The 24,209-nt window shown below is 50.3% G+C and overlaps 1 protein-coding gene across 1 annotated transcript in view; it reads left to right on the plus strand.

Annotated features, from left to right (window-relative positions):
- The first annotated feature begins 241 nt into the window (after positions 1 to 241).
- LOC132322438 (uncharacterized) overlaps positions 242 to 24,209 on the plus strand; it is a 29,232-nt gene continuing 5,264 nt past the window's right edge. Inside the window, exons 1-10 of the mRNA XM_059836931.1 lie at positions 242 to 319; positions 895 to 1,036; positions 2,793 to 2,856; positions 3,658 to 3,706; positions 5,024 to 5,133; positions 5,900 to 6,017; positions 6,863 to 6,921; positions 7,382 to 7,550; positions 7,882 to 8,016; positions 9,927 to 10,067. Of these exons, the coding sequence (XP_059692914.1) occupies positions 242 to 319; positions 895 to 1,036; positions 2,793 to 2,856; positions 3,658 to 3,706; positions 5,024 to 5,133; positions 5,900 to 6,017; positions 6,863 to 6,921; positions 7,382 to 7,550; positions 7,882 to 8,016; positions 9,927 to 10,067 (1,065 nt within the window). The remainder of the gene's footprint in view (positions 320 to 894; positions 1,037 to 2,792; positions 2,857 to 3,657; positions 3,707 to 5,023; positions 5,134 to 5,899; positions 6,018 to 6,862; positions 6,922 to 7,381; positions 7,551 to 7,881; positions 8,017 to 9,926; positions 10,068 to 24,209) is intronic.

A 24,209-nucleotide genomic window follows, 5' to 3' on the forward strand; every position in this document is an offset into this window, starting at 1 on the left:
TGCAGGCACTGGAAGCACAGAGCCTGGCAGGCTCCAGCATTGAGCACCAGGAAGAACAGCTAGCATGGAAAGGTTAGATCTGGGTAGAGAAGCAGAAGGGAGTAGAGGAATAGAAGTGCTTTCGAGCCTGGAAAAGAGGGAATCTGAGCGTGATGGCATGTGCCTGCAAAATTTCTTTTGACCAAATATCAAGGACAAGCTGCAGGCAGAACTGCAGGAAGCTCAGAGGAAGATGAAGGCAATGGAGAAGAGCCACCAAGAAAACATGGAGAGGATGCGCAAGGTCCTGCTGCAGTACAAGCTGGCTGAACTAAAACAGGTGAGTGAAAGAACAGGAGGCACTGCAGTCACTCAATGAGTGGTCTCTGCCCTTGTTGCCTTTGCCCTGCAGAGCAGCAGGTGGATGGGGGCAACGTGTCTGACTGCCACGCTCTGAGGTCTCCATGGCAGCTGGTCAGTAGGACACTTACTGGGCCACTGAATCTCAGCTGCTGCCCTAGGCAGCAGGGCTTGTGCTTTGGCCGCTGGGCCAGCAATCCTGTGAATGTATTTCTGCTGGCCTCTTAGAGCTTGCTTTGTGTTTTGAGGGGTTTGTTCAGGTGAGCATGGAGACCCACACAGATTCTGAAGCACTTGTCCCTGTCCATGGTGAATGCAGTCCTCAGAAAGGGGTGAAATGTGCAGTTGTTCTTTCCCTTTCCCAGTCTCTACTATGGCTGGCTGTGACAAGCTCTAGTCTCTGACTGCTGTTTGGGTTGTCCTTGAGGAGGAAGACTTGACAGCTCAGCTTGCAGCCTAACACCAGTGTTGTTCCTAAGGGCTGGCCTTTGAAATGCTGTGTCTGGGGCATCTCTGCCAGGCACCTCTCTGACACAACCAAATTTCTTGTCCCAGATGGAGGCAGGATCTGCCATCAAAGCTGCCGCTGCAGCTGCATCCTCGGAAGCAGCCTCCTCTCCGCAGCCTGAAAACCGGAGCATGAGCAGTTCGCCCCGCTCGAGCCAGGAGAGAGAGAAGCAGTTCCTGAAGCTGCTGAGTACGTCCTGGGGATTTCTTGTGCAATCGAGCAGTGTATTATAGTGTGTGTGCCTCAGCATGAGCTGTAGCACATGTTCCTCCTCACTCTGGTGTCAGACAGACATTTTGGACTCCTTACAGAAGCCAGGGTTGTTCTTGGGGGCAGCCAGGGAGCACTTGGGGCGTTTCTCTTGCCTTTGAGGAAAAAGCTGAGAGTGGGAGGACTTTGCCTGAGCTTCCCTGTGCAGTAAAGACAAAAGCAGGGATTGTGTCCAGAACAGCAGTAGGCTGTGACCTAGCCAATGACTCAGGGAAGGTGTGTGTGCTAGTCTGGCCAAACTGATCAGAACATTTGGCTTCCTAGATTCCCTTTAGACTCCTGACTTGTCACCAGTCACTGGAGACAAAATACTTCGAAGAAATTGATTGGCTGTGTGGCTGGTTTAATAATGGTGTTGTTTTCATGACTGTCAATACTTCTACTATTCTTTCTACACTGTGGTTTGATAAGAATTTGACATTTTGGTTAGCCTGAACTCTTTGAAGAGAACATCAGGCAATAGCACAAAGAAGAGAGGAAGAGATCTTTTTCAGTACACCCTACAAGTTAAAAAGTTACATTCTTAGAACAATCCCAATTTATCAGAGAGGAAGAGTTGTTTTCAAAAAGCCCCAAAAAAGGAAAACCAGGACACATTTGTTACAATCCCTGTTTAATATTTTAGTTCTGTGCTTAGGAAGATGCATCAGAGACACACATCTGTGTGGCATGGTCAGATAAAAGTGCTCTGAGGCATTTCTCAGAAGGAAGCCTGCAGCCTCTCTGCTGCATGTTCCTCCAGTACCAGGCACTTTGTCACTGCTTGTGCCCAGCTGGTAAATATTCTTGGAATACTGAGCATTGGCCTCAATCCCTGCACAGATTCCTGCACTCCAGGAAATCACACCAAGGCCTTAATGACTCTTCAGTAGAACTGAATTGCTTCTTACAACTAGGAAGAGCTGCCAGTGCAGTGCTGTCAGAGAATATGGGGTCAGGTTATTCAGAACAGGGCCCAGTTGACTCAGTGTCTGCCATCAGCTGTTGGGACAAAAGGTGGATTGATCGACTCCTCCGTGGGTCTGAATTCAAAGACAATCATGTTCTGTCTTGAGTGGGGTCCACTGTAGCAGCGAGGGGGTTTAGATGGTGGTTGCTGCTACCTATTTCCCAAAAGGCATTTCCTGTGGAAAAGCCACTTGGGTAAGCATTCAGGAAGGCAGTCAAGTCCACACACACCACACTCACCACTGCAAGCTCAGTGCACCAAGGCCAAGAGGCCTTTTAGAAGGTCAGCTCCAGCAAGGTTTATTTGAGCACGCCAAAGGGGAACTAGAGACAAAAGATGAGCCATGTCCTCTGCACAATGTTTAAGTAAGGCTTGGTGCAGTGGCGGTACCAAAGGGCAGGGCAAAGGGAATTGGCTCTCAGGGAGGAAAGGGCCATCCACCAGGGGCCACACAACCAATGAGGAAACAGGGAAAGGAGAAAGCTGGGAAAGTTGGGACATTCCCCTCAAGGCAGCCCTTTAAAGGAGTATGGGAGAATCAGACTCTGTACAGGCCAGAGCTGCCTGTCTTGCTGAGGCTGCTGTTGCTGCTGTTCTCGTTGATGGTATTGTTAGCCAAGCGACCATAAATTGCTCAAAGCCCCAGAGAGTGGAGCTGGGTTTCAGATCTCCTGGAAGTCAGGATCTATGTTTTGAAGTTTGCTTCTTGCATTTTGTTTCTTTCAGGGCATGTGGTGAGTGTGGGAGATCCAGAGAAGAAGTACGCCAGGTGGAAACGTATTGGCAGTGGGTGAGTGCAGCCACGCTGACTTCTGCAGAACCACAGGCCAGGAATTTTGGTGGTGCAACATCACATGTAAAGTTAGGCAAGCTGCAAGCATCTTCAGACCTTGGCTCCAGATTGTCCCTGTCTCTGTGCTGTGGCAGTACAAGGCATCATCAAAGATAACCGAATGCTGACAATGTCTTGGCTGCCTGAAGGAGCAGGACCTGGAAGCCCTCCTGTCCCTCCAAGATGTAACACCAGTTTGCCTGTTTTCCAAGGATACATGGTTTTGTATGATTCAAAGCCATATGGCCAGACTCATGAATGAAAAAAACCTGAGAGAGCAGCTTCCCACCTGAGAGCTGTCAGATAACAGCTCTCAGTAGAATTCCTCAGCTGTATTGTGCTGGAAACCATATTCGGTGGCCAGGAAAATAAGAAAGGCTGTGTGGCATTGCCTGAGTTTGGCAGGTAGGATCAAAAGAGAGCGGTGAGAAGGCCCAGCAGGACTGTGTGTCTCATTGCCTGGAAAGGCACACCATAGGCACCGACCCAGGAAGGAAAAGGCAAAGAACAGCCCTGCATGCATCATCTAGTGTGTACATTTGAGATTTGTAGCAGCCCTTTTTCTTCCTGTTGGACCCAGCTTTTCTCTTGGACACTCTGCAGGGCAGAGGGCTACTGGGCTGCTGGGCCATTGGCTGAAGAGCAGACAAACCCCGGTGTTTTAGAGGCACTGCAGGCAGCAGAGAGCTCCTGCCTGGGCTGCCTTTTGCTTCTCAGCACTGAACAACTTCTCTGTTCTTGCCACTGCTCTGTTTCTAGGGGTTTTGGCACTGTTTATAAGGCCTTCAACGCTGCCACAGGACAAGCGGTAAGTGCCCATGCAGATTTTGCAGCTCTTGAGTGCTTTCCCTTGGCATGTGATTTGTGGCCAGAGTTTTGGGCCGCCTGTCTTTGCTGCAAAGGCTGTCCCGCAGGAGCATCCTGTATAGAGGCTGGCTGCAGAATGCATTTTGGAGAGACTTTGTCCTTTCTACTTACCTGAATGGATGTGAAGATGGCAGTGGTGTATTTCCGTAAAAGGACACCCTAGCTTGGACTTACTGGATAAATATGCATAGATTAGCTGATGGCAAGAGCTGTCATTCTGGCCCAATTCCTCTTAAGGCCAGGTTCAGAGACAGATAGTATTTCCCATTGTTTTCCATCACGTGGTTCCGTTTGAAAATATAATGCAAGACCTAAAGAAGGAGAGATCTTGTGTCGAGCACAGTTTTGCCTTTTACTCCTAGGGAACCTAGTTCACATACACAGACACCCACACAAACACAAACACGAACAGATAAATGAGAAGTTGATGAAGAGCCTTAAGTAATACAACCTTGTGTTGATCCTGTGTTGGTGACATTTCACTATGGAAATGCTGTTTGTACTGAAAGGACATGGAGGTGTTTTAAAGAATCACGCAGCTCTTTGAGGCTAAAAATTCAGAGTTCAGAATTCTGGTTTTTGGCTCTCAGGAAATGCATTCCATCTTCCTGACTAGTAAGGAATTAGATAAGGTAGTTCCTTCTCCACCAGTGGTGCTGAGATCAGGTACTTCCCTTGGAGGGAGGTCCAGGAGGTGTCCGAAAGCCCTAAGCCCTGTACTTAAAAGCTGGGATGCATCCATCGTGTACCATAAAGAGGGTTATTCATTGCTAAACACATGAAATAATTTCAAGTCTAAGCCATGGTCAAGATTGACCTTCAGAGTTATAAAACCCAAACTGCAGAAGTTAGGATGTGCTAAGATTGTATCTTTACTTTGAGTCGCTTTGGAGTTCTGTTTTGGACAGCATTTTCCCCATCATGTTTGTGCGTGTTTATTTGGCACACAATAGGAATGGCAGCTGTCGCTGAAACGCTGCTCAAAGCCCCTAGAAATGCTACCGCATTTTCAGTGGTTTCAATTTGTCTTCACAGGACCAAAATTACTTTTGGCTTGCAAGACGTGTGCAAATGATAGTAGTAGTGCTAAACAAAGTCTATTTGAGAAGTCTGGGGGTGCAGAGAGTGCTGTTAGCGCTTTGTGGTTGGTGGTCTAGAGTCCCTTTTGACCAAGGTGACAAGGCATCCAGGCCTGTGAGTGCACAGAGAAAGAGGCTCTGGTGATGTCTGTCCCTAAGAGCCTTTAATGTCATCGTAGGTGGCCGTAAAGCAACTTAATCTCCAGCACCAGGGCTGTGAGGAAGTGTTAAAGGAAATCCTGGTCATGCGAAAAAATAAGAACCCCAATATTGTCACCTACTTTGAAAGGTAAGTAGTTCTGGCAGAAAATGGATCTTTCAATGAACATCAATCCACTCCTGTATTAGACATGGGAGGAGATTGCATTTTGTTGCCAGGAATGGTTCCTGGCATAAACAGCTTGAAGATTGATCTCAGAAACCTGGCTCTCTTACTAAGGCAGCAGCCTGTATGTTCACTGGCTGTATGTTGTTTTGCTCTTTTGGGACGTGATTTTTTCCAAGTGTCAGAGGAGAAGTGCTGAGAAAGCATCCGCGAAATTATTTCCCTTGCGCTGTTCCCACTATTTTCCATTGCCTTGCATGCCAAAAGACTAGCGTGGGAGTCACTTGCAAGGTCGCCAATAGTTTTTCCTGTTTCTGACTGTTCTTCCTGCAAGGTTTTCCAAAGGGTGATGGCAGTGCTGCACACCCACCTGCCCTGAGTAAAAGGCGTGAAATCTGTGTCTCCTTGCTGCTGGAGTTCATGGTGCAATTTGTGTATGAAGATGAGGAAGCAGCTGCTGGGATGTGTCCACTTCCAGATTTATCTTTGCCCTCACAAAACTGCCTTTTCCCCCTGCTTGCCACCTAAGCCGTCTCCTTTTCCGTGGATTTGCCTTGCTCATTGAGGCGGCACAGTTGGCAGGCACTGGGTAGCCTGGCTGGAGTGTGAATTCATTTGATTCTGTCTTCACTTAGCAGTGACCTGGAAACAAAACTCAGCTGTAGTCTTTCTTCCATACGGCAATTTAGCTGTGCACATTCATCTCCATGCTGTTGCTTTCATCTTGCAGCTACCTTGTCAATGAGGCTGTCCTGCTGGTGTTGGAATATATGGATGGAGGCTCCTTAGCTGATGTGGTCTGCATGAGAAGGATGGCTGTAGGACACATGGCAACAGTGTGTCGGGAGGTAAGGGATCCCGCTTGTGCTTGGGATGGCTTGCACGGGCTTGTCCTTGGAATGTGTGGCTAAGGCAGAGATTCCATGTTCAGAGTTTTCTTTCTGGGTTGCTCTTACGCTTCAGAGAAGAAGGAGCATCTGCACTGAACTGCCTTTAGGTGTCCTTGCCCTTACGGTAGTCTGTTCTTTTACTCTTATCTACCATTGTTGAACTCCCTGTCTCTTTTTCATTTTAATTTTCTGTTCTGCCCTGTTGCTCTCCAAGCCTTTATCCAGAACCTTTCTGCATTGCCTGCTTTGCCTGTAAGCACAAAGGTGCTGGTGTGTGAGTATAAAACCAGTGGCAAAGCCAAAGAGAGACTCATCTGTCACAGGTCTCCAGAGACGGCATGGTGCTTGTTGCTGAACACTGACAAATGAGCTACGTCTAAGTCTTCTGTTAAGGCAGCCATAGAAGCCCTGTCCTGCAGTCTCCCACCCAAGAGTGATCCCCTTTGTACCCAGTGCAGGGACTTTTTCTCCTCTGGAAAACCGTTCTTCGTCCTCTAGAGGGGAGAGCGCATCCACTACAGCAGTGGTCATTCTGACTGGCTTTGCAGGGGACAGTCTTGAGGAGAGACTGATGTTTCCCCCTCAAAATCTTATGTGCCTCCTTTGGAAAGATCCTGCTCTCCTAGTGTTGCAGCAGCAAGCTCTTCCTCTTGCCAGCACTCACTGCTCCTTTGAGATCTGGGAATCTTCAGGAGCAGCCTCCTTTTGCGAGTGATGTGATCAGATCAGGGTAACTTTTGGCCTCCCGTTTCTTTTTTCTCTTGCAGTGCCTGCAAGGCCTGGCTTTCCTTCATGCCAACCAGGTGATCCACAGAGACATCAAAAGTGACAACATCCTTCTGGGCCGGGATGGCTCCGTCAAGTTGGGTGGGTATTCCCAGTCAGGCGCAGCTCTCCAGGGAGGTGGTGTGGGGCTGCTTGGGAGTGGCTGCCGGGTGCCAGCAGTTGGTGCTGGTGAGAGGGCAGGGAGCACTCTGCAATGCCAGGGTGCAGCTGTATGGTGCTGAGTGGTCTAGAGAGCAACAAGGTGTCAAGAGTAACTTTGGTTTGTGTGTGTTCCTTCCAAAGGGAGGGAGTTACAGTGTAAAAATTCAGTGCAATGAGGATAAGCCACTGTGGAAATGGTGGGTGGGGTTTTTACATGGACAATTGCCCATGTCCTTGGCCACAGCCCTGCGGAAAGAGAGAGCCCAGCTGCGTTTGCAGTTCCATTCAGCACTGCATTCTGGGACTGAGAGTGAGGAACCCTTTTCCTTGGTTTCCTACTTGAAGCAGTGTTTGTTTTTCTCCTCAGCTGATTTTGGCCTCTGTGCTCTGCTCAGCCCTGAGCAGAGTAAACGGAAGTCGATGGTCGGGACCCCCTGCTGGATGGCACCCGAGGTGGTGAGAGGAGAGCCATACGGCCCCAAAGTGGACACCTGGTCCCTTGGCATCGTGGGAATAGAAATGGCCAAAGGAGAGGCTCCTTATATTCGGGAAACCAGTGACAGGGTAAGGTGCAAATAGGTTCAGATAGCTGTGCCCGTCTGGTCCCTGTCCATTAGACAAAATCCCATTCCCACAGCTTGAAGTGGCTTCCACCAGGGCCCAATTCTAAAAATTTTCCTAGGGCTCACATCAGCTGTCAAGGCAAGACCTGGTGCAGCTTGGAATAGCTGGAGCTGCACTGGGACTTTCTTCTTTTGGGAGAGAAGGCTCATCTCTAACCGTCTGCAAAGGCAAGAACTTGCCACTGCAGACTAGAGCTGAAAAGATGGGGTCTAGGTGAGCCCTGAAGGATATGGAAGAGTCACGTAGAGTCTCATGTTTCCTTTTGCTTCAGGCTAATTACCTGATAGCCAAGCGAGGGGTGCCAAATCTGCACAAGCTCAGGCTACCCCGTGGCTTGTGTGAATTTCTGGGCTGCTGCCTGCAGATGGATGCGGACAGGCGAGGCTCTGCCAAGGAACTTCTGCAGGTACAAGGCAAAGGGGCTGCCGGACAAACAGCTGTTGCTGTCAGGGTTTGCTCCTCAGCAAAACTCCAGGGAATGAGATGGGCCCCCCACGAAGTAACCTCCACTCCAGTTGGTTTTCAAATGGGAACCAAGTAGGATCCAAGAGTGCTTGAGGTTAGAAGGGATCAGTGAAGGTCATTAAGTCCAACACCCAAGCAACCAGCAAGGACATCTCCAAGTAGATCAGGTTGCTCAGAGTCCCATCCAAGCGGACCTTGAATGTTGCTGGGCTTGGGGCTCCTCCCAGCTCTCTGGGCTGTTTGTGTCAGTGTTCCAGCACTCTCCACATGAACAGTTTCTTCCTTAGAGCCAATCTGGATCGAGTGTCTTTTAGCTTAAAAGGGTTCCCTCTTGTCCTCTTGCAATTGGCCCTGCTACAAGATATGCCCCCATTGTTCTTAGAAGCCCCTACAATTATTGAGAGGTCTCTTTGGGGTTTGCTCTTCTCCAGGCTAAACAAGCCCAACTCTCACAGCTGTTCCTCAGAAGAGAACTCCCACCTTCTGGTCATTTCTGTGGCCCTCTTTTGCTCTCGGCTGGAGCATTCAGGTTTACATGGTAGTAAAGGAACTGAAGTATTGCAATGCCAGGGAAAGGGAACTTGAAGAACACAATGAAAGCAATCCCTGCCAAGTGGTTTTAGATTGATCTGTAAAAGGCAGGGGCTTTGCGGGGGCTCACTGGGGGCATCCGAGGGCACCCAGCTTGTCCCTCCCAGCCCACTCTTAGAGGTTTCTGCCAGGCAAACGGGGACAGCTGTGCAGGATTTGTGCCAGCCCCATGTGCTGCCTGGCCAGGTCAAGACGATGAGAACGGCTGTGGCTTTGCTGCCAGGTTTTGTGGCAAACAAGGAGCTGGTGACCGGGCCGCTTCCTTGCCTGTGCCTGCTGTGAAGGAAGATGCCAGCCAGCACAGGAGGGGGGGCATGCCGAGGCAGACGCCGCTCTTCCTGCAAGCCAGAGCTGAGCACATCTGCGCCCTGCTGCTTGTGTCCTTGCTCCTGACTTGCTGCTGTAAACCTGCATGTCCAGCATCCTGAGAACAACATGTGGGATCAATACTTTTCAGAGCTCTCGGGAGTCTCTTGAGGAATGCCTTATGCTCCACATCTCCCTTGGACACCCATATAGCCCATGTCTCAAATATCAAAGAGGAGTAAAAGAATAAGTCTGTAGACTTTCCTAAAAGGAACAAAACCTTTGGACAGCAAGCAGCAATCCCTCAGTGATATCAGGACCAAAATCCCAGGAAGTGATGACACCTTGAGGAATGGACTAGTGCACTTCTGGGCCATGTTTCCTGCAATAGCAGCATCCTGGACATGAAGGCAGATTGGCTGATGGTGCTCTCAGTCCGATGTCTGTGTATTTCTGGGGGCTAGATGAATTCAGCTTGACCCTGTTAGGAACTCAGATTTTAAAAGAATGGTTCCTTTTTCCTTTGTCTCTTTTAATTTGGGTTGTTTTGTTTCTTTTTCCCTTTGGGCAGCATCCATTTCTCCAATCAGCGGAGCCTCTCTTAAGCCTCTTCTGACCGGCTGATTGCTGTCATCCCTGCAGCAAAGTAATGCAGGAAGCAAAGGTGATGACAAGGCCACTTCAGCACTTGGAGACCAGAGCCTCTGAGAGCAGGTAGAAATCCTGAGGAGAGAGGGGCCAGGAAACAGGCAGCCATCAGAGCAGGAAAGCAGGCATCTTCTTTTCTCCCACCTGCTGATCCTCCATCTGAATTTCTGCTTAGGATAGCATTTCTGGAGAGCACAAAGTCACTACTGATGTGCACTTTTCAGGTGGGTGGTGTGAAGCTTCCACTGATTTTTTGGGGCAGCTTGGCTGGGACTTCATGTGGAAGTGCCTTCCTCCCCTCACCAGGAGCCGGAAGGGCAGCGTTTGGAGGCACAGCAGCGGCTGGCACAAGGGGCAAACTTCCTTGCAGAGGTACAGAAGGAGCAGGAGAAGAGGCTGCTTGAGATGAAGCAGGAAGTTGCCAGCATGCAAGCTGTACAAGAAGAGGTATGAAGCAGAGCAAGTCAAAAGGCAAAAGGTGTAAAAAGAGAGCTTGTGTGTTGTTTTGGACTCCTCTGCCCTCCTTATGGGCACTGTTTCTCTGGACACTGTCTGTCAGGGTGGCATTGTCTCTTAGCTGGCCCTTGGGAAACAGTGCTGGAGAGACCTTGGTGCCAGGAGGCGGGAAAGCACCGGTCAGGTGAGAGGCTACCAGAGTGCAGGTTTGAGGAAGGCAGGGATGGTGTTTCAGGCCCAAATGGAATGGGGAAGCCAGAGCTTTGTCTCAGAAGGAGGGAGGTCCCACAGGAACCCCCCTGCAGAACCAGGCTAGAGCTGTGGGAGCGGGCTGGCTGAGGAGGTGCCTGAAGCTGCTGAGTACGTCCTGTGTATTGTTCTTTGTCTGATTGAGTAGTGTATGGTGTGTGTGCCTCAGCATGAGCTGTAGCACATGTATCTCCTCTCTTTGGTGTTGGGAGAGACATTTTGGACTCCCTTCAGAAGCATTGTGGTGCTTGGATGCAGGCAGGGAGCACTTGGGCGTTCCTTTTGCCTTTGAGGCAAAGGCTGGGTGTGGCTGGGCTTTGCCTGAGCTTTCCTGTGCAGTAAAGTCAAAAGCAGGGATTGTTTTGTGAGTAGCAGAAGGCTGTGACCTAGCCAATGTGATGGTGTGTGTGCTTGTCTGGCCAAACTGATGAGAACAGTTGGCTTCCTAGATTCCCTTCAGACTCCTGACTTGTCACCAGTCATTGGAGACAAAATACTTCAGAGAAATTGCTTGGCTGTTGTGCTGGTTTAATCCTGGTGTTGTTTACTAAGACTGTGCTTCTCTTATTCCTTCTCCAGACCACGTTGGCCCCTTGCCGTCTAAATCCCCACTCTAAGGACTTTTCAAATGAAAACAAAGGAATGGAAACAAATGAGCAGGACCACTTCAGGATTGCTTTTTGCAATGGCAGCTTGGAGCTGGACTCACAATAGTAATCCTATACAAGCTCAAGCCTGTTGGAAGATTCCCTTCCTTGTCAGCCAGGGCATAAGGCTCTACACTCCCTTGAGAACTGGCCATTGATTCTTGAAGTTGGAAAGTCCACCACCCAAAGGGCATCCTTGTTTGGTTTGGAATTGGGAACGATCTCCATCCATTATCAGCTCCAACATACACTGCCTTTGGAATGCTGCCCATTGGCCAGTTTTTGCCCAGCCGTGGACTTGGGGATGAGGAAAAAAGTGCAATTGCATTTCCATTGAAAACCCAGTGAAGAGCAGGGCAGCCTGTGAGAGACGGTCTGAAGTTCCTCTCATTTGCCTCTCAACCGTCTCAAGGACAGGCATCGGGACCCTGAGGAGCCTGATGGGAATTCTGGCCTGCCAGTGGTGGATGAACGCCAAACATCCTGAGGCCCCTGAGCAGAGCTCTGACCTGCCGAGAGATTGTTCGCAGCTGTGTCTACTGTGACTGCTCCTAGCAGGGCCTGCCAGGGGGCGAGGCGCCCCATATGCTTGAACTTGCTTGGTGACAATAGCCCAGGAATTTTGCCACCTCTTGGCCTGGTTGGACTTTTCTGGGGTCACCTTTGGTGGTCCAAAGAAGACCCGCATCTACTTTTCAGCCAGCGTGGCAGACCGACTGAGATGGAAGAAGCCTCTCTCTCATGGACTGAGACATGAGAGCCCTAGACGGAGAAGCTCCCCCCTCCCAAGGACTGAGACTGAAACCCCTAACAAGGGGGAGGTGTGTGGGGGAGCCGACCAAAAAAAAGGGACATATTTGCCTGCAAGTGTGGCCATTGGAGCAAGAAGACAATGGTCCTTGCCTACTGCTCAGAACATGGACTACCTGTTACATCTCTTCTTCATTGTCTCTTTTTCCCCCTCAACGATTTCAATAGACTTACTTCAAGATCTCTTCCCCCCTTCAGCAATGGACTTTATTAGAACCTTGAGATAACCAGAACCTTTGAGATCTCCCCTTGGGAAAGGGCTATAAGTGGGCCTGTTAGCTAAGGGAGGGAGAAGAAAGCTGAGAAGCAAGAAAAAACTGGCAAGGATCTCTCTCCAAGGCTGTAAGCAAGGAGACCAGGAGAAGTGAGGAATGGAAGAAAGACAAGGAGAGAACTTTGCAGCTGGACAAAGTATTTTTAGAAAGTTGAAGTCATTGTAACTTTTCAAGAATAGTATTATGTTGATTTATTGTGGCCAATAGTTAGGGTAAAAGAAGTCTAAAGAGGTAGGACGTGTATGAAAGGTCAGCCATGTTGGTTAATGAAGAGTTGTCATCTGAGACTGCTTGTGGTCTCTGCTTTGTGTGGGGACTGCCTCGACAGAGACACTCCCCAGAGTGACTAGGCGAACTCCTTTGGCTGGACTACGAGGACTTTGTCTTTCTATGTTTGCTAGCTATACCCCCTCTCTGTATCTCTCTCCCCCTTTATCTTTTTCCTCTCCCTAAATCTGTCTATCGCATTTGCTGTGTTCATTCAATAAAGGTGCATTTGTTTTGATTAATACTGAAATCCCCAGTGTGTTGTGTTTTGCACTCTGAGATCAGTAAAAAGAACCATCATGACTGCTCTCTTGTATGAGTGGATCTTGCCACAGCCAAAACATCCCGTGCAGATGCAGGCTTTCAGCAGAGCACATCGATGCTTTTGGTTCCTGCTCCATGTAGCTGGCACATCCCCCCTGTGACTGCCCCCCCCCCAGGGGGCCATGGCTAATAGGTTCAAGGCTCTGCAAGTGCAACGAAGAAGGTGGGCATGTCTGCTGGCAGTACAGGAGAGCAGAGAGGAAAGCGCCTGGCAGGACCCTGGCCAGCAAGGCAAAGCACCTGCTGCACCTGCTCCTTTTCATCAGATAAGGACTGCCGGGTGACACCACGCTTGGGGTTGTCTGGGGCCCATAAGTCATGAAAAGTGTCTCTGCTTGAGTGGCTTTGTCCCTCTTCCTGTGCCTTGTGTTGCCCCTGTGCTCCGCCGTATTTGCCCAGGGTTGTGTAGCTGTGTGGCACAGCTAAAGTGCAGGAGAGCTTCATTTGTCTGCCCTTTGAGGTGGCTGCTCACAGCAGCCTTTTCAATCTGCAAGCTCCGTCTGGAGAGTAAATTCCCTCCATGTTTGGTCCCGGAGGCCAGGGCCTGTCGTGTGCTGTCCCAGGTGGCACTGAGGGCTGCCCGGTGCCTCAGGCTGGTGTGACCCCAGCACAAACAAGAGGAGACAGTGGCAGGTGCTTGTTTCCAAAGCCACATTATTCAGAGGCAATGCGCCGTGTGTGTCCTTTGTCCTGGCCAGCCCCAGACCTGGGGATCCGATGCTGGCACTGCTGCTGCAGCTGAAGGCAGCGAGGATTTGGTGGTTGGTTTCCATCCCAGCAGAACTGGTCACTTATGAAGCCGGGTGCTGATGGTACCCTGAAGATCTCTGAGCTGCATGGCTGTGAGGGAACTGTCCCTTGTTGTTATTCTCCATCAGGGAAAGCTGTGCTTGCCAGGTTTGAGTCAAGAGAGCAAACAGGGACTGAGTGAGTCTCTTCTATCTGTGTCTGCTAAGAGCAGTGACCTTTGAGATTAAGTGGCACAAAGTCAATTGCTTGTGGTCCCTCTGTGAATCCCCATGTTTGGTAATGCTGCTTCTTTGGTAAATCTGCCTGTAGCACAGTAGCAGGGCAAAAAGCCTCTGCACTCTGCAGGTGCTATAAGCTGCCATTGATGCACACAAAAACTGTATGTTGTCTTTATGAGGAAGAGAAGAACTGGTTTAGCAGTGAGAGACATGGAATTATTCCTCTGATCTTTCCTTCTGTCTCATATAGGCAGATCTCTGTGGGTCACAGGTGTGCTCCTGACTGGAAGCAAACGGGGAAATCCTTGGCACCATAGCCTGGTGGGGGCCATGAGATGCAGGGACCGAGCAGGAGCCTGGCCCTGGATGGGCTCACCTGCAAAGTGTGGGCAGGCTGTGTCTTGGAGGTAGGTGCCACAGGCAAATCCATCAGTTTTCCCTCTCCGGTGGCCAGGTCACGGAGGATGTTCTCCGGTTTGATCTCCTAGTGCAGGACCCCACAGCTGATGCAGTGATGCACGGCCTCAGCACCTGGAGGAACAGCCCCTGCACCACCTTCTCTGACACGGAGCCCCCAAGGCAGAATGAAATCAAAGAGGTCCTGCGACCACTCAGGGCACTCCATCACTAACAAGAAGTTGTTAAGGAGCTCACACCAATCCGAGAGCTGAACAACACCATGGAACCCAGTGGACACCTTGTCCAGCACCTCCATCTCCCTGGGTTCATGGGTTCCGTCGGGCCGCAAGAAGACCACAATGCCGTCCGTGGCGCTAATGCCGTGCCAGGGGTCTGGAACCCCTCACCCAGCCCAGGATGCTCCGAGCCCTCCACTCTGCTCACGCCTGCTCTCCCTCCAGGCATCCTGGCGGCTTCCACTCTGTCAGGCCTCAGTTTACCCTGCCCGTCACGTGCCGGTTTCTGCCACTGGCCCTGGTCACTCACCAGCTCCCCCTAATAGCGGATGGAATCCCGTGGAACACTTTTGATGGCCAGCCGCGAGCCAAGGGGAGAGAAGGGCTGAACGCAGATCTCACCCTGCCAAGCCCCGTCCTCCCCCTCTGCCGCCCTCCTACCTCCTCTGCCCCCCTGCCAGCCCCTCCGTGCTGTTACATTTTAGTTCAGTGTTACACTCTGTCTCACCCCTCGAAAATGTACGGTTTATTCTAAGTCTGTGATCCTCCCTTGAAGTATCATGCATCTGTAATCCCATTGGCCCAAGTCTTATTCCGTTCCCCCTTTGAATCTCCCTGTTAAGATCTGCGAGGCAGGCGAGACACGGCCTTGGCCCATTTTCTCCCCAGGCTCTCCCTCTCTCCCCTCCCTTCCCCTTCCCCCCTTCTCTCTCAGAAACCATGCTGCTCCCGGGGGTGGCACCCCCAATAAACGCTCATCTCATAAGCAGGCTCAGAAGCCGTGTGGAATCTCCTTGCCTGCCTGCTGCTACCAGCGAACATACAGCTTAGGGGGCGCCCCGGGGACTCCGCAGGGAGCCTCGAACCAACCGCAACACCCCTCCTCCCACCGGGGCCCCGTCCGCCGCCACGTCCCCGAGTAGACGCTGCCATTCGAAGGCGCGGCGCAGCAGCAGTGAACCCAGAGGAATCGCTCTTGCAGGGCCTCCTGCGCTTTCCCTGCGGGCAAGATGCGGCTGTCAACATTCGGGCCAGGGCCGGGAACGGTCCCCGACCTCCCCACTCCAGCCCCCCAAGCGCCCCGGGCAGGGCATCCCCATTGGAAGGGGGCACCTGCGGCTCGGGCGGGCGGCTGCTCTGTGGAGCGGCGGAGCTCGGGCCGGGGAAAGCGCTGCCGACTCCTCTATGGACTCACTTCACCATTTGAGCAATACTGCAGCAGCCCGCAGATCATGAAACAAAAAGGGAGAAATCACCCACTTGCAAGAACGCCCAGAGCGTGCAGTGAAAAGAGGAAAAAAATGGACCCTTGCACAAATTCCAGACTTAGATGAAACTCAAATGAAAAAATAAGGACGCTTGCATGAGTTTGCAGACTATGCAAAAAAATGATAATGAAAAAACACTTTCATGAGTTCTTAGATTGTACAGCAAAATAGGGGGGATAAAGGGATACCTGCACAAATCTACAGACTCTACAAGAGTAAAAGGCACACCTGCATGTGTTTGCAGACTCTACAATTGCAGAGAACAAAGAAAGGATGCCTACACACACCATGCTGGGCAGGAGACATCCACTTTTTAGCTGAAGCTGTTGGCAGGAGCTTTACCAAACATTTGGCATCTCCATGCCATTTTTCTTTCAATATGCTGCCCCAACAAAAAAACTTCTATACACCCATCGAACCATTAACAACTCTGCAGGATGACACCAACAAATAAGCGCTGCCAACTGCTCGATGCTCTCACTTTATCATTTTACCAGTGGTGCATGAGTCTGCAGGCCAGGAAACAAAAACAGAACAAGAACCCACTTGCACAAGTCCCCTGACTGTGCAAGGAAAGGGGGAAAAGGGCACACCCGCAGTAATTGGCCAACTGTATAGGAAGAAGGCAAAAATAAAAAACACCCGCACATGTCTGCAAACCTTACAATTGCAGAGGCAAAAAAAATGGATGCCTGCATTTGGCCAACGACTTTACAACATCAGGTGACAAAAAGGACTCCTTTGGCAGGACACACACTTCCTCAAAGCAGTGCTAAGCCCTCTTACAGTGCATAACCAATAGCTCAGAAGATCCAAGAGTAACAAAGAACAGGCACCAAGCCCACACACCCTGTACTTTGGCCACCAAGGCTTCTGACTAAAACTAGTTCCCTAAATTGCAATGCCTGTCATTCCTGCCCATTCCCTACATGGCTAACATCAACCATCGTAGGATTCACCGAAAGAAGAACGATTTTTTAGTGAGGAAAAAATGACAACTAACAAACCACCCATATGTGTTTGCATGACACTGGAGCAGCGTTTGTGTTGTCAATATGGCAGGGACACGTCCTGTGCACGGGGCAGTGCCCATGTCCTGTGCATGGCAGGGGGTGCCCTTGGAGCAGCCCTCACGGTGTGGGTGCAGCCATGGGTGCGTTTACCCGTTCTCTCCACTTCCACCAGCTCCCAAGTCAGCCCTTCTCCTGAAAAAGTTCTCAGTCCAGCACTGAGCTCCGGGTGCCTTTGCGAAAACTCACTCCCTTCAGCTTTTGGGAAACCTGCAAGTTCAGATTCCTCCTTGGATGTGGGTTCTAAATCTCTGTCATGCCCATTTTAGATATGTGCTGCACAGTACTGCATTTTTCAGTCATTTGCTGCACTCTCACTTCTGGCCTGCAGAAATGGAGAAAATTGATCCTGGTTTTCCTCAGCTAACTCAGGCTTTTCTTTTCTGAGCAGCACAGCTCACTGAAACACAATCCCACAGCCACTGCAGACAGTTGCAGGCACCAAATGGGGGAAACGATCCAAAGTGCAGGTTCCCAGGAATTTCCTCTGTTATTTCGTTCTAGACCTCCTCAGAACATGCCTCAGGTGCCAGCCTGACGGGTAACAGGAGAAGGCCGCAGGTCAAGAACAGGAGTTCACCTAGGGGCTATAGGAAGCAGAGGAATTTGCAAGGCAGCTGAGTGTGGCAGATGGTGGAGGCTTGCCAAGCTGCCTGCTCTTGTCTTGCTGCTGAAACCCTGAACTGCACTGCTCTTGGGAACAACACTTGGGCCTAAATCCCACTGGAATCAGCATTTCTTAGAGAGATTGGCCCTGAGGAAGGGCTTACACTGCTCAACCTTTTGGCAGCTCACCTGGGCCATGTGTTAGAAAGGAGGAAGCTAAGTGAGTCTCTGGAGTTTCCTGGCAGGAAGAAAGCCCTGTGACAGCAAGCAGCATTCTCAGGCTGTTCTCAGGGGAAAATCCCAACAAGCTGAAGACACCTGAGTAAAGGGGTGAATACAATGGTGAGCTACACTGGCCTGCAACAGCAAGGTCCTGGACATGAAGGTAAAGGGCACAGAGTGTTGCCTCCCGCTTGAGGCGTGGTGTCGTGGGTCAGGAACGGCACTGCAGCGACCCCTTTGCTACTCGGTCCAGTTACTCGCGTTCACCAATACGGTCGACGGTAAAAGGCCTTCAGTAACCATTGGGGAGGGGCTTTTATAGCAGGGGTCAAGGTACAAAGTAACGGTTCCGGCGGAGGGTCCCTGCCTGCCCGTGACATCGTGATATTTTGTACACACCAATCTCCCACATTTCCCCTCCTCCTTTATGATTAGTTAAAAACATGAAAAATGTAAAGGTTAAAACCGACAACTAACAAACATAGCCAACATATAGAACTGGTTAAAATGTACCGAAACTGATCAATACACCATGACCATAGCAAATTTGAACAAGCAAAACGATAACTATCTCCAACTGGTTTGTAAAGAACAACACAAAACATCTTCTTAAACTTGTTTAAACTGTAAAGTCCAAAGTCAATGTCAGGGGCTTAACAGGCTGGAATCAAGGGTGACCAGTCATGGGATTTTGCAGGACTTCTTCCTCAGCTTTTGCCATCTTCGCAGAGGTGCAGAAAACCTTTGGGCTGATCGTCGATTGTTCCATTCAAGTAGAGCCAGAACCTGGCTACACATCAGGACATGCTGTGCCTGTCAGCTTCCAGTCCTGAGAATCCATTCTCTACGTGTCTTGTTGGTGTACCTCTTGATAGCTGGTCTTGTCCCTCACAAGCTTTTAACTGTAAAGCACTGAATCCTGTACACAACGTAGATTTCTGGGATAGTGTCTATGTACACTTGCCTCAGGTTTCCATTGAGCCACAGGAGCTAGAATTGCTGGGATCATAGCAAATGGATGCTTGTGTAATGTTCGGTTACAAAGGGAAAGACAGGACAACAGGGGGGCAGTCTCAGGATGTAAATGCAACACCAGACATTTACAGGAATGCAAGCTTGTGGTGTAACTACACCTCACGTCATGTATCAACAGAGCAGCTATAGATTTCTTATTGTTATCTCATGGTCATGGATGCCAGGATTTTGAAGGTATGTGTTGCATGAATTTATCAGATCACAGTGAATCAATCTACAAAGGCATTGCAAACTTGAAGGAGAGAGTCAATCACTTACAGGTGGATGACGGATTGGGATGGCTGAACAGTTTTTCAAGAGCTGGGGCATCACTGGGTGGCTTAAGGCCTTGTTGAAGACAGGATTGTTAATTGGTTGGTGATTGTAATTATTGATCTGTGACTCCCTTCTCTGCTTGGATTTTTCCATCGGGCCCTGCAAAAATCCTTGTCAGCTGTGTTTGTCGCTCAAATATAAAAAGGAGGAAGTATGGAGGGGCTTGACAGCTGGCCTGCAAGCAAAGCTGAGTTAATAGAAGAAATAACAATTGATGATTTTTGAGCGCATCCATAGCAAGGAAAAAGACAAGGCCATCAGCATGAAAACCGATTAGAAAAGATCCATGTGAATTTTTGTAAGCTAGAATACATGCCTAAGTAGATGTGCATACGTTCCTTATTAAATTTCTGTAAAACTTTTGCCAATCATATTGACGCTAATTGCTTTGCACCAATGAATATAATAAGTTATTGTGATGCAGTTAATGACTTAAGATCACACTTTGTTAAGAGTATATAAACTGGAGAACAGACAGAATAAAAACTTTTTTTCTTCTTGGACCTTGGTCACGCGTGTATGTCACGACCAGACTAACGCTGACACTGGGTGACCCCAGTTTCCTCTAGGCTAGAGATCAGGGAGGAGTTTCAAACATGCACGGCTTACAAATCAGTCCCCAGAACCACACATACCGTTTTCTGCCCACCATTCACAAAACACTGCTGTTTCCTCAAAGAAAAGCAACAGAAAGCTCTAGCAGACTGCCCCCACCCCAAGAGTTTCCAACCAAGTTTTTCCTCTACTTTCTACGTCCTGTGTCTTGGCAAAAGTGCTTTCTGCCAGCAGAGTGAAGTGGAGACAGACCATTCATTCGTGTGACACAGCACAGGTTGCTGCTCCAGCCTGAGAGCTGGAACTCAGAAACTTGGGCAACTGTGCTTTCAGATGCAACCACAGCCAGAGAATGATGCTGGGGATGACAGCTTGGGGAGGAAGCTGGCCCAGCAATGGCATTGCACACAAGCTCTCAAGGAGGCACTATCAGCATGACAGCCCTAATAATGCCACACAAACCCTCATAGTAATACCCATTTATTGGATGCTGGTTGATCTGCATGTATGTCTACACTGCTGCCTTTATAACCTTTTGGAAATGGTCAGAGCTAGCAGGATTCACCCAGCATCAGGAGCTGGTGCAGCCTGGGAACCTGCTGATTTACAGAGGCTTCCTGCTTCCCAGGTGATGCCAAGGCAAGCCCTACTGCTGCTGCTGCTGCTGCTGCTGCTGCTGCTGCTGCTGCTGCTGCTGCTGCTGCTGCTGCTGCTGCTCTGCCAGAGAGCCCCGGCTGGGCAGGGATGGCACCACTGTGCTGCGGGCTGTTTCTCCTTCCAGAGCTGGACAGTGCTTTTGAGGCAGCAATGACAGCTGGTGGGAGAAGGAAGGGGCCTTTTCTGGAGCCAGCACTGTGGAGGCGCACTATGGCCACCTTCAGGGTAGAATGTCGGTGCCCACAAAGTAAAGCAGCTGGACACAGCTGGAAAAGGCTTCCTTTCAAGCCTTCTTGTCTCTTGGAAAAGAAGGGAGCCAAGGGCCAGGCCGAGCAGCAGGGCCCGAGCCCTCCTCCGTGCCTGCAGTGAGGGGCGGCTGCCGCTGGGCGGCGCCATGGGAAGGGAGCGCCCCTGCGCGGGAAGGGCGGGGCGGGGCAGCCGCCAGGGGGCGCCCGGGGCGGGGCGGGGCCCCTCTGTGAGGGGGGAGAGCCTCGGGCAGCTGCGGAGCCGCGCGAAGCCACAGACGGGACTGTGCGGCCGCAAGGCACAGCGCCAGGGCCATGGACAGCGCCAGGGCAAAGCACAGCTTAGGCGCGGGCTGACCGGCAAGGGAACCTTCCCATGGAGTGCAGCATTTCCGTGTTTTGATTGCCAGTCCTGCGCTGAGCTGGCAGGGCACAAAGCCTCCTCAAGCACAGGGGCCTCCTCTCCAGGCTTCCTGCACTCCCTTTGCTGACGGGGTCCAGTCAGGCAGGCAGAGGGCAGGCTCAGCTGGTGTTACAAAGCGCTGCTGTCCTAAAAGAAAAAAAAGACAAAAGCCAAAGGAGAAAGGAACTATTAGTTCTCAGGCTGAATTCCTCACAAGCGGAGGAGGATTCCTCTGGTTCCCAGAAAGGTGCAGAATCAGGACACGAGGACACTCTGTGCCCTTTACCTTCATGTCCAGGACCTTGCTGTTGCAGGCCAGCGTAGCTCACCATCGTATTCACCCCTTTACCCAGGTGTCTTCAGCTTGTTGGGATTTTCCCTTGAGAACAGCCGGAGAATGCTGCTTGCTGTCACAGAGCTTTGTTCCTGCAGGAAACTCCAGAGACTCACTTAGCTTCCTCCTTTCTAACACATGGCCCAGGTGAGCTGCCAAAAGGTTGAGCAGTGTAAGCCCTTCCTCAGGGCCAATCTCTCTAAGAAATGCTGATTCCAGTGGGATTTAGGCCCAAGTGTTGTTCCCAAGAGCAGTGCAGTTCAGGGTTTCAGCAGCAAGACAAGAGCAGGCAGCTTGACCGGCTGTTGCAGTTCCTTTGAGGATCCCTGCACAGTCCCTGGGGCACCCTAAGCTGTATGTTCGCTGGTAGCAGCAGCAGGCAGGCAAGGAGACTCACACGGCTTCTGAGGGTGCTAATTAGAGAAGGGTTTGTTGGGGGTCCCACCTCCGAGGGCACCATGGTTTCAAAGGGAGAAGTGGGGGCGAGACACAGAGAGCCGAGGGAGAAAAAGGACCAAGAGCATGTCTCCTTTCCCTCACAGAGTTTAACGGGGAGATTCAAAGTGGGAGGGGAATAAGACTTGGGCCAAGGGCATTACAGATACATCATACTTCAGGGGAGGATCACAGGCTTGCAAAAAGCTGGACATTTTCGAGGGGTGAGACTGAGCATACCATTGAACTAAAATGTAACACCACAGTCTGTCTCCACTGTGGTGGCAGAAACGACTTTTACTAAGATATAGGATGAAGAAAGTAGAGAAAAAAGAAATGATTGTAAATTCTTAGGGTAGGGACAGTCTGCTAGAACTTTCCGTTGCTTTCCTTTGAGAAAACAGCAGTGTTTTGTGAGTCGTGGGCAAAAAAAGATATGCATGGTTCACTGGACTGATTTGTAAGCAGTTTGAAACTCCTCTCTGATTTCTAGTCTAGAAGAAATTGGGGTCACCCAGACACAATAAAGCTTCGGGATTATGACACCAGGAAGGCACAAATGTGCTGTCTGTAGATCCAAGGTCCTCATCCAATCAGACATTTCTTGAGAATTGTCCTGACTTTCAGTTTGACACACAGAGGGAATTTGCATCAGGACAATACCCAGCCTCCCACATGTCACACGTGGAGTCTGACCAGCTGCTCTCTCCACTACACTTGCTGGGCTCATGCAAGTGGTGGTCCTGGGGCTGGGAAACACCTGGACTTGTGTAGAGCCCTTCCAAAACGCTAATGTGGCTGCAAGAGCAGGCAAACAGCAAAAGCCCAGATCCTTCTCCATTCTTTTTAGTTCTTAACTGAGAAAGAAGATCACCGGTGGTTTTCCAGGCACTTGCTGTGAATGCTCAGTAAAGTATTTTTAGACGAGAGAAAAAAACCTGGTTTTAAGGGCAGAGGAGAGTAGGGGGAAGGAAGCTTTTGAACTTTGAAAGGCTTGTGGTTACTCTGTTTTCCTGAGCCTGCCTTCCTAAGCTCTGCCCACCAGCTGAGCTCTTTTGTCTCTGCCTCATAACTCTCTTTTAGGTGGGACTTGCCCATTTTGGTGCACTGGTTTCCTCTCCCCACCAGCTTCTACGTTGTCCCACGTTGGGGTTTAACGTTCTTTTCCTTCTTTCTGTGGGTCCATTAGAGTCAGATCCCTGTGACTTCCAGATGCACACTCCAGGGAAGCTGCCAGAAGTGAGGCACAGCCCCCAAAAGGCTTCTTGGAGGTGCGGTAATTGAGCAGTAGCAGTGTGCTGTGTGTGCAGCAGGTTGGTTACTTGGCTTTTTCTCCCCACTTAGGTGTCATTCTTCCTCCAGGGAGGCCTACAATTTTCCAGATGATGTTAGCCATGCAGCACATCGCTGGGAATGGCTGGCATTCCAATGGAGGGAACTTTCTGGGATATTAGCAAAGCACGATTTCATCCACAGAATTTAAGCAAGTGTTCTTGGTTTTAGTCAGAGGCGCTGCTGGCCAAAAGGGCACGTTGCCTTTGCTTTCCTCATGTCCTGGCCCTTTCTCAGTGTTCAGCTTGGCATACAGGGTGCATGGGCTTGGTGCCTGTTTTGTGTTACTCTTGGATCCTTTCAGCTGTGGGTTATGGACTGCAAGGGGCTTTTGTTCTGCTTTGTGACAGAGGAGAACTTTCTGGGCTTTTCTTTTGTGTTGGCTGTGGAGAAGGTTTGGTTGCTATGCATGAATTCACAGACCAACCTAGAGCAGCTGCTATTGTGATGTCAGCAGAGGGCTGCCACGTCACAGCCTTGTCAGCAGGAGGTTTTCCTGGTGCCTGCAAGGCCTCAGCATCCAGAGCAGCTCTTGGCGTGCTCGATGCAGGAGGATCCCCTCGACTGAGCTGTTCTCAGTTTACAGCGGGTGTCCTTCTGTTTCTGTCTTTTCTTGCACAGTCCGTGTCCTCGTGCAAGTGTCCTGTTTTTTCCCTTTTTCCTCGCACCGTCTCTAGACTTGTGCAAGAGGGGGTTTTTTCCATTTTTGTTTCCCGGCCTACGGACTCGAGCAGCACTGCTCAAAGGATGGAGCGAGTCCGTAGAGCATTCAGCAGCGCCTTTTCATTGGCGGCTTCTTGGAAAGCTTTTCGTCGTTTGACTGGTAAATAGAAGGTTTTTCCTTGGGGCAACGTGTGGGAACAAAAATGGCATAAAGGTGCCATATGTTTGGTAAAGATCCTGTCAACAGCTTCAGCTGAAAAGGGGGTGTCTCTTGCCCAGCATGGTGTAGGAACTTCCAAAATGCAGACTGGGGGAGCTTTGCAGGTGTCCTTCAAAAAACTGTGCGCTCCTCTGCAGAACTGAGGAAAAGCATCTTTTCCTGCATTCCATCCTTAAAGGATGTGCCTGTCTAAGAGGACCCCTTCTGTGTGCTACAAGAGCCATTGGCTTTGCGCTGAGGGGCAAACTGCCGAGCAGTTTGTGTGTGCTCCTGAAGCCCGGAGCTGGGCCTGTGCTGTGTCCCAAAAAATCTGCAGGTGCTAAGAGGGGTTTGCTGGAAGCTTTTGTGGGGAATTGTGTACAGCAACCCCATAGGACATGATGCGTGCAACTTACAAAAAGCAAAAGCAAGACCAGGAAAGAGAGGAGAAAAAAGCTGCTTTAGCTGGACAATGAGCTCCCATGTATGCACTGACCTCTGAGAAACAATTTGCATAGGCACAACCTAGTTTCTAGTTCCTTAGTGGCAAAGCCAAGCAAAAGGCAGACACAGCCTCGGTTATTGGCCTGCAGTCCTGCTTGTTGTGCTAAAGAAGTGT

This window comes from Haemorhous mexicanus, chromosome Z (assembly GCF_027477595.1).
Source record: "Haemorhous mexicanus isolate bHaeMex1 chromosome Z, bHaeMex1.pri, whole genome shotgun sequence".
NCBI lineage: Eukaryota > Metazoa > Chordata > Aves > Passeriformes > Fringillidae > Haemorhous > Haemorhous mexicanus.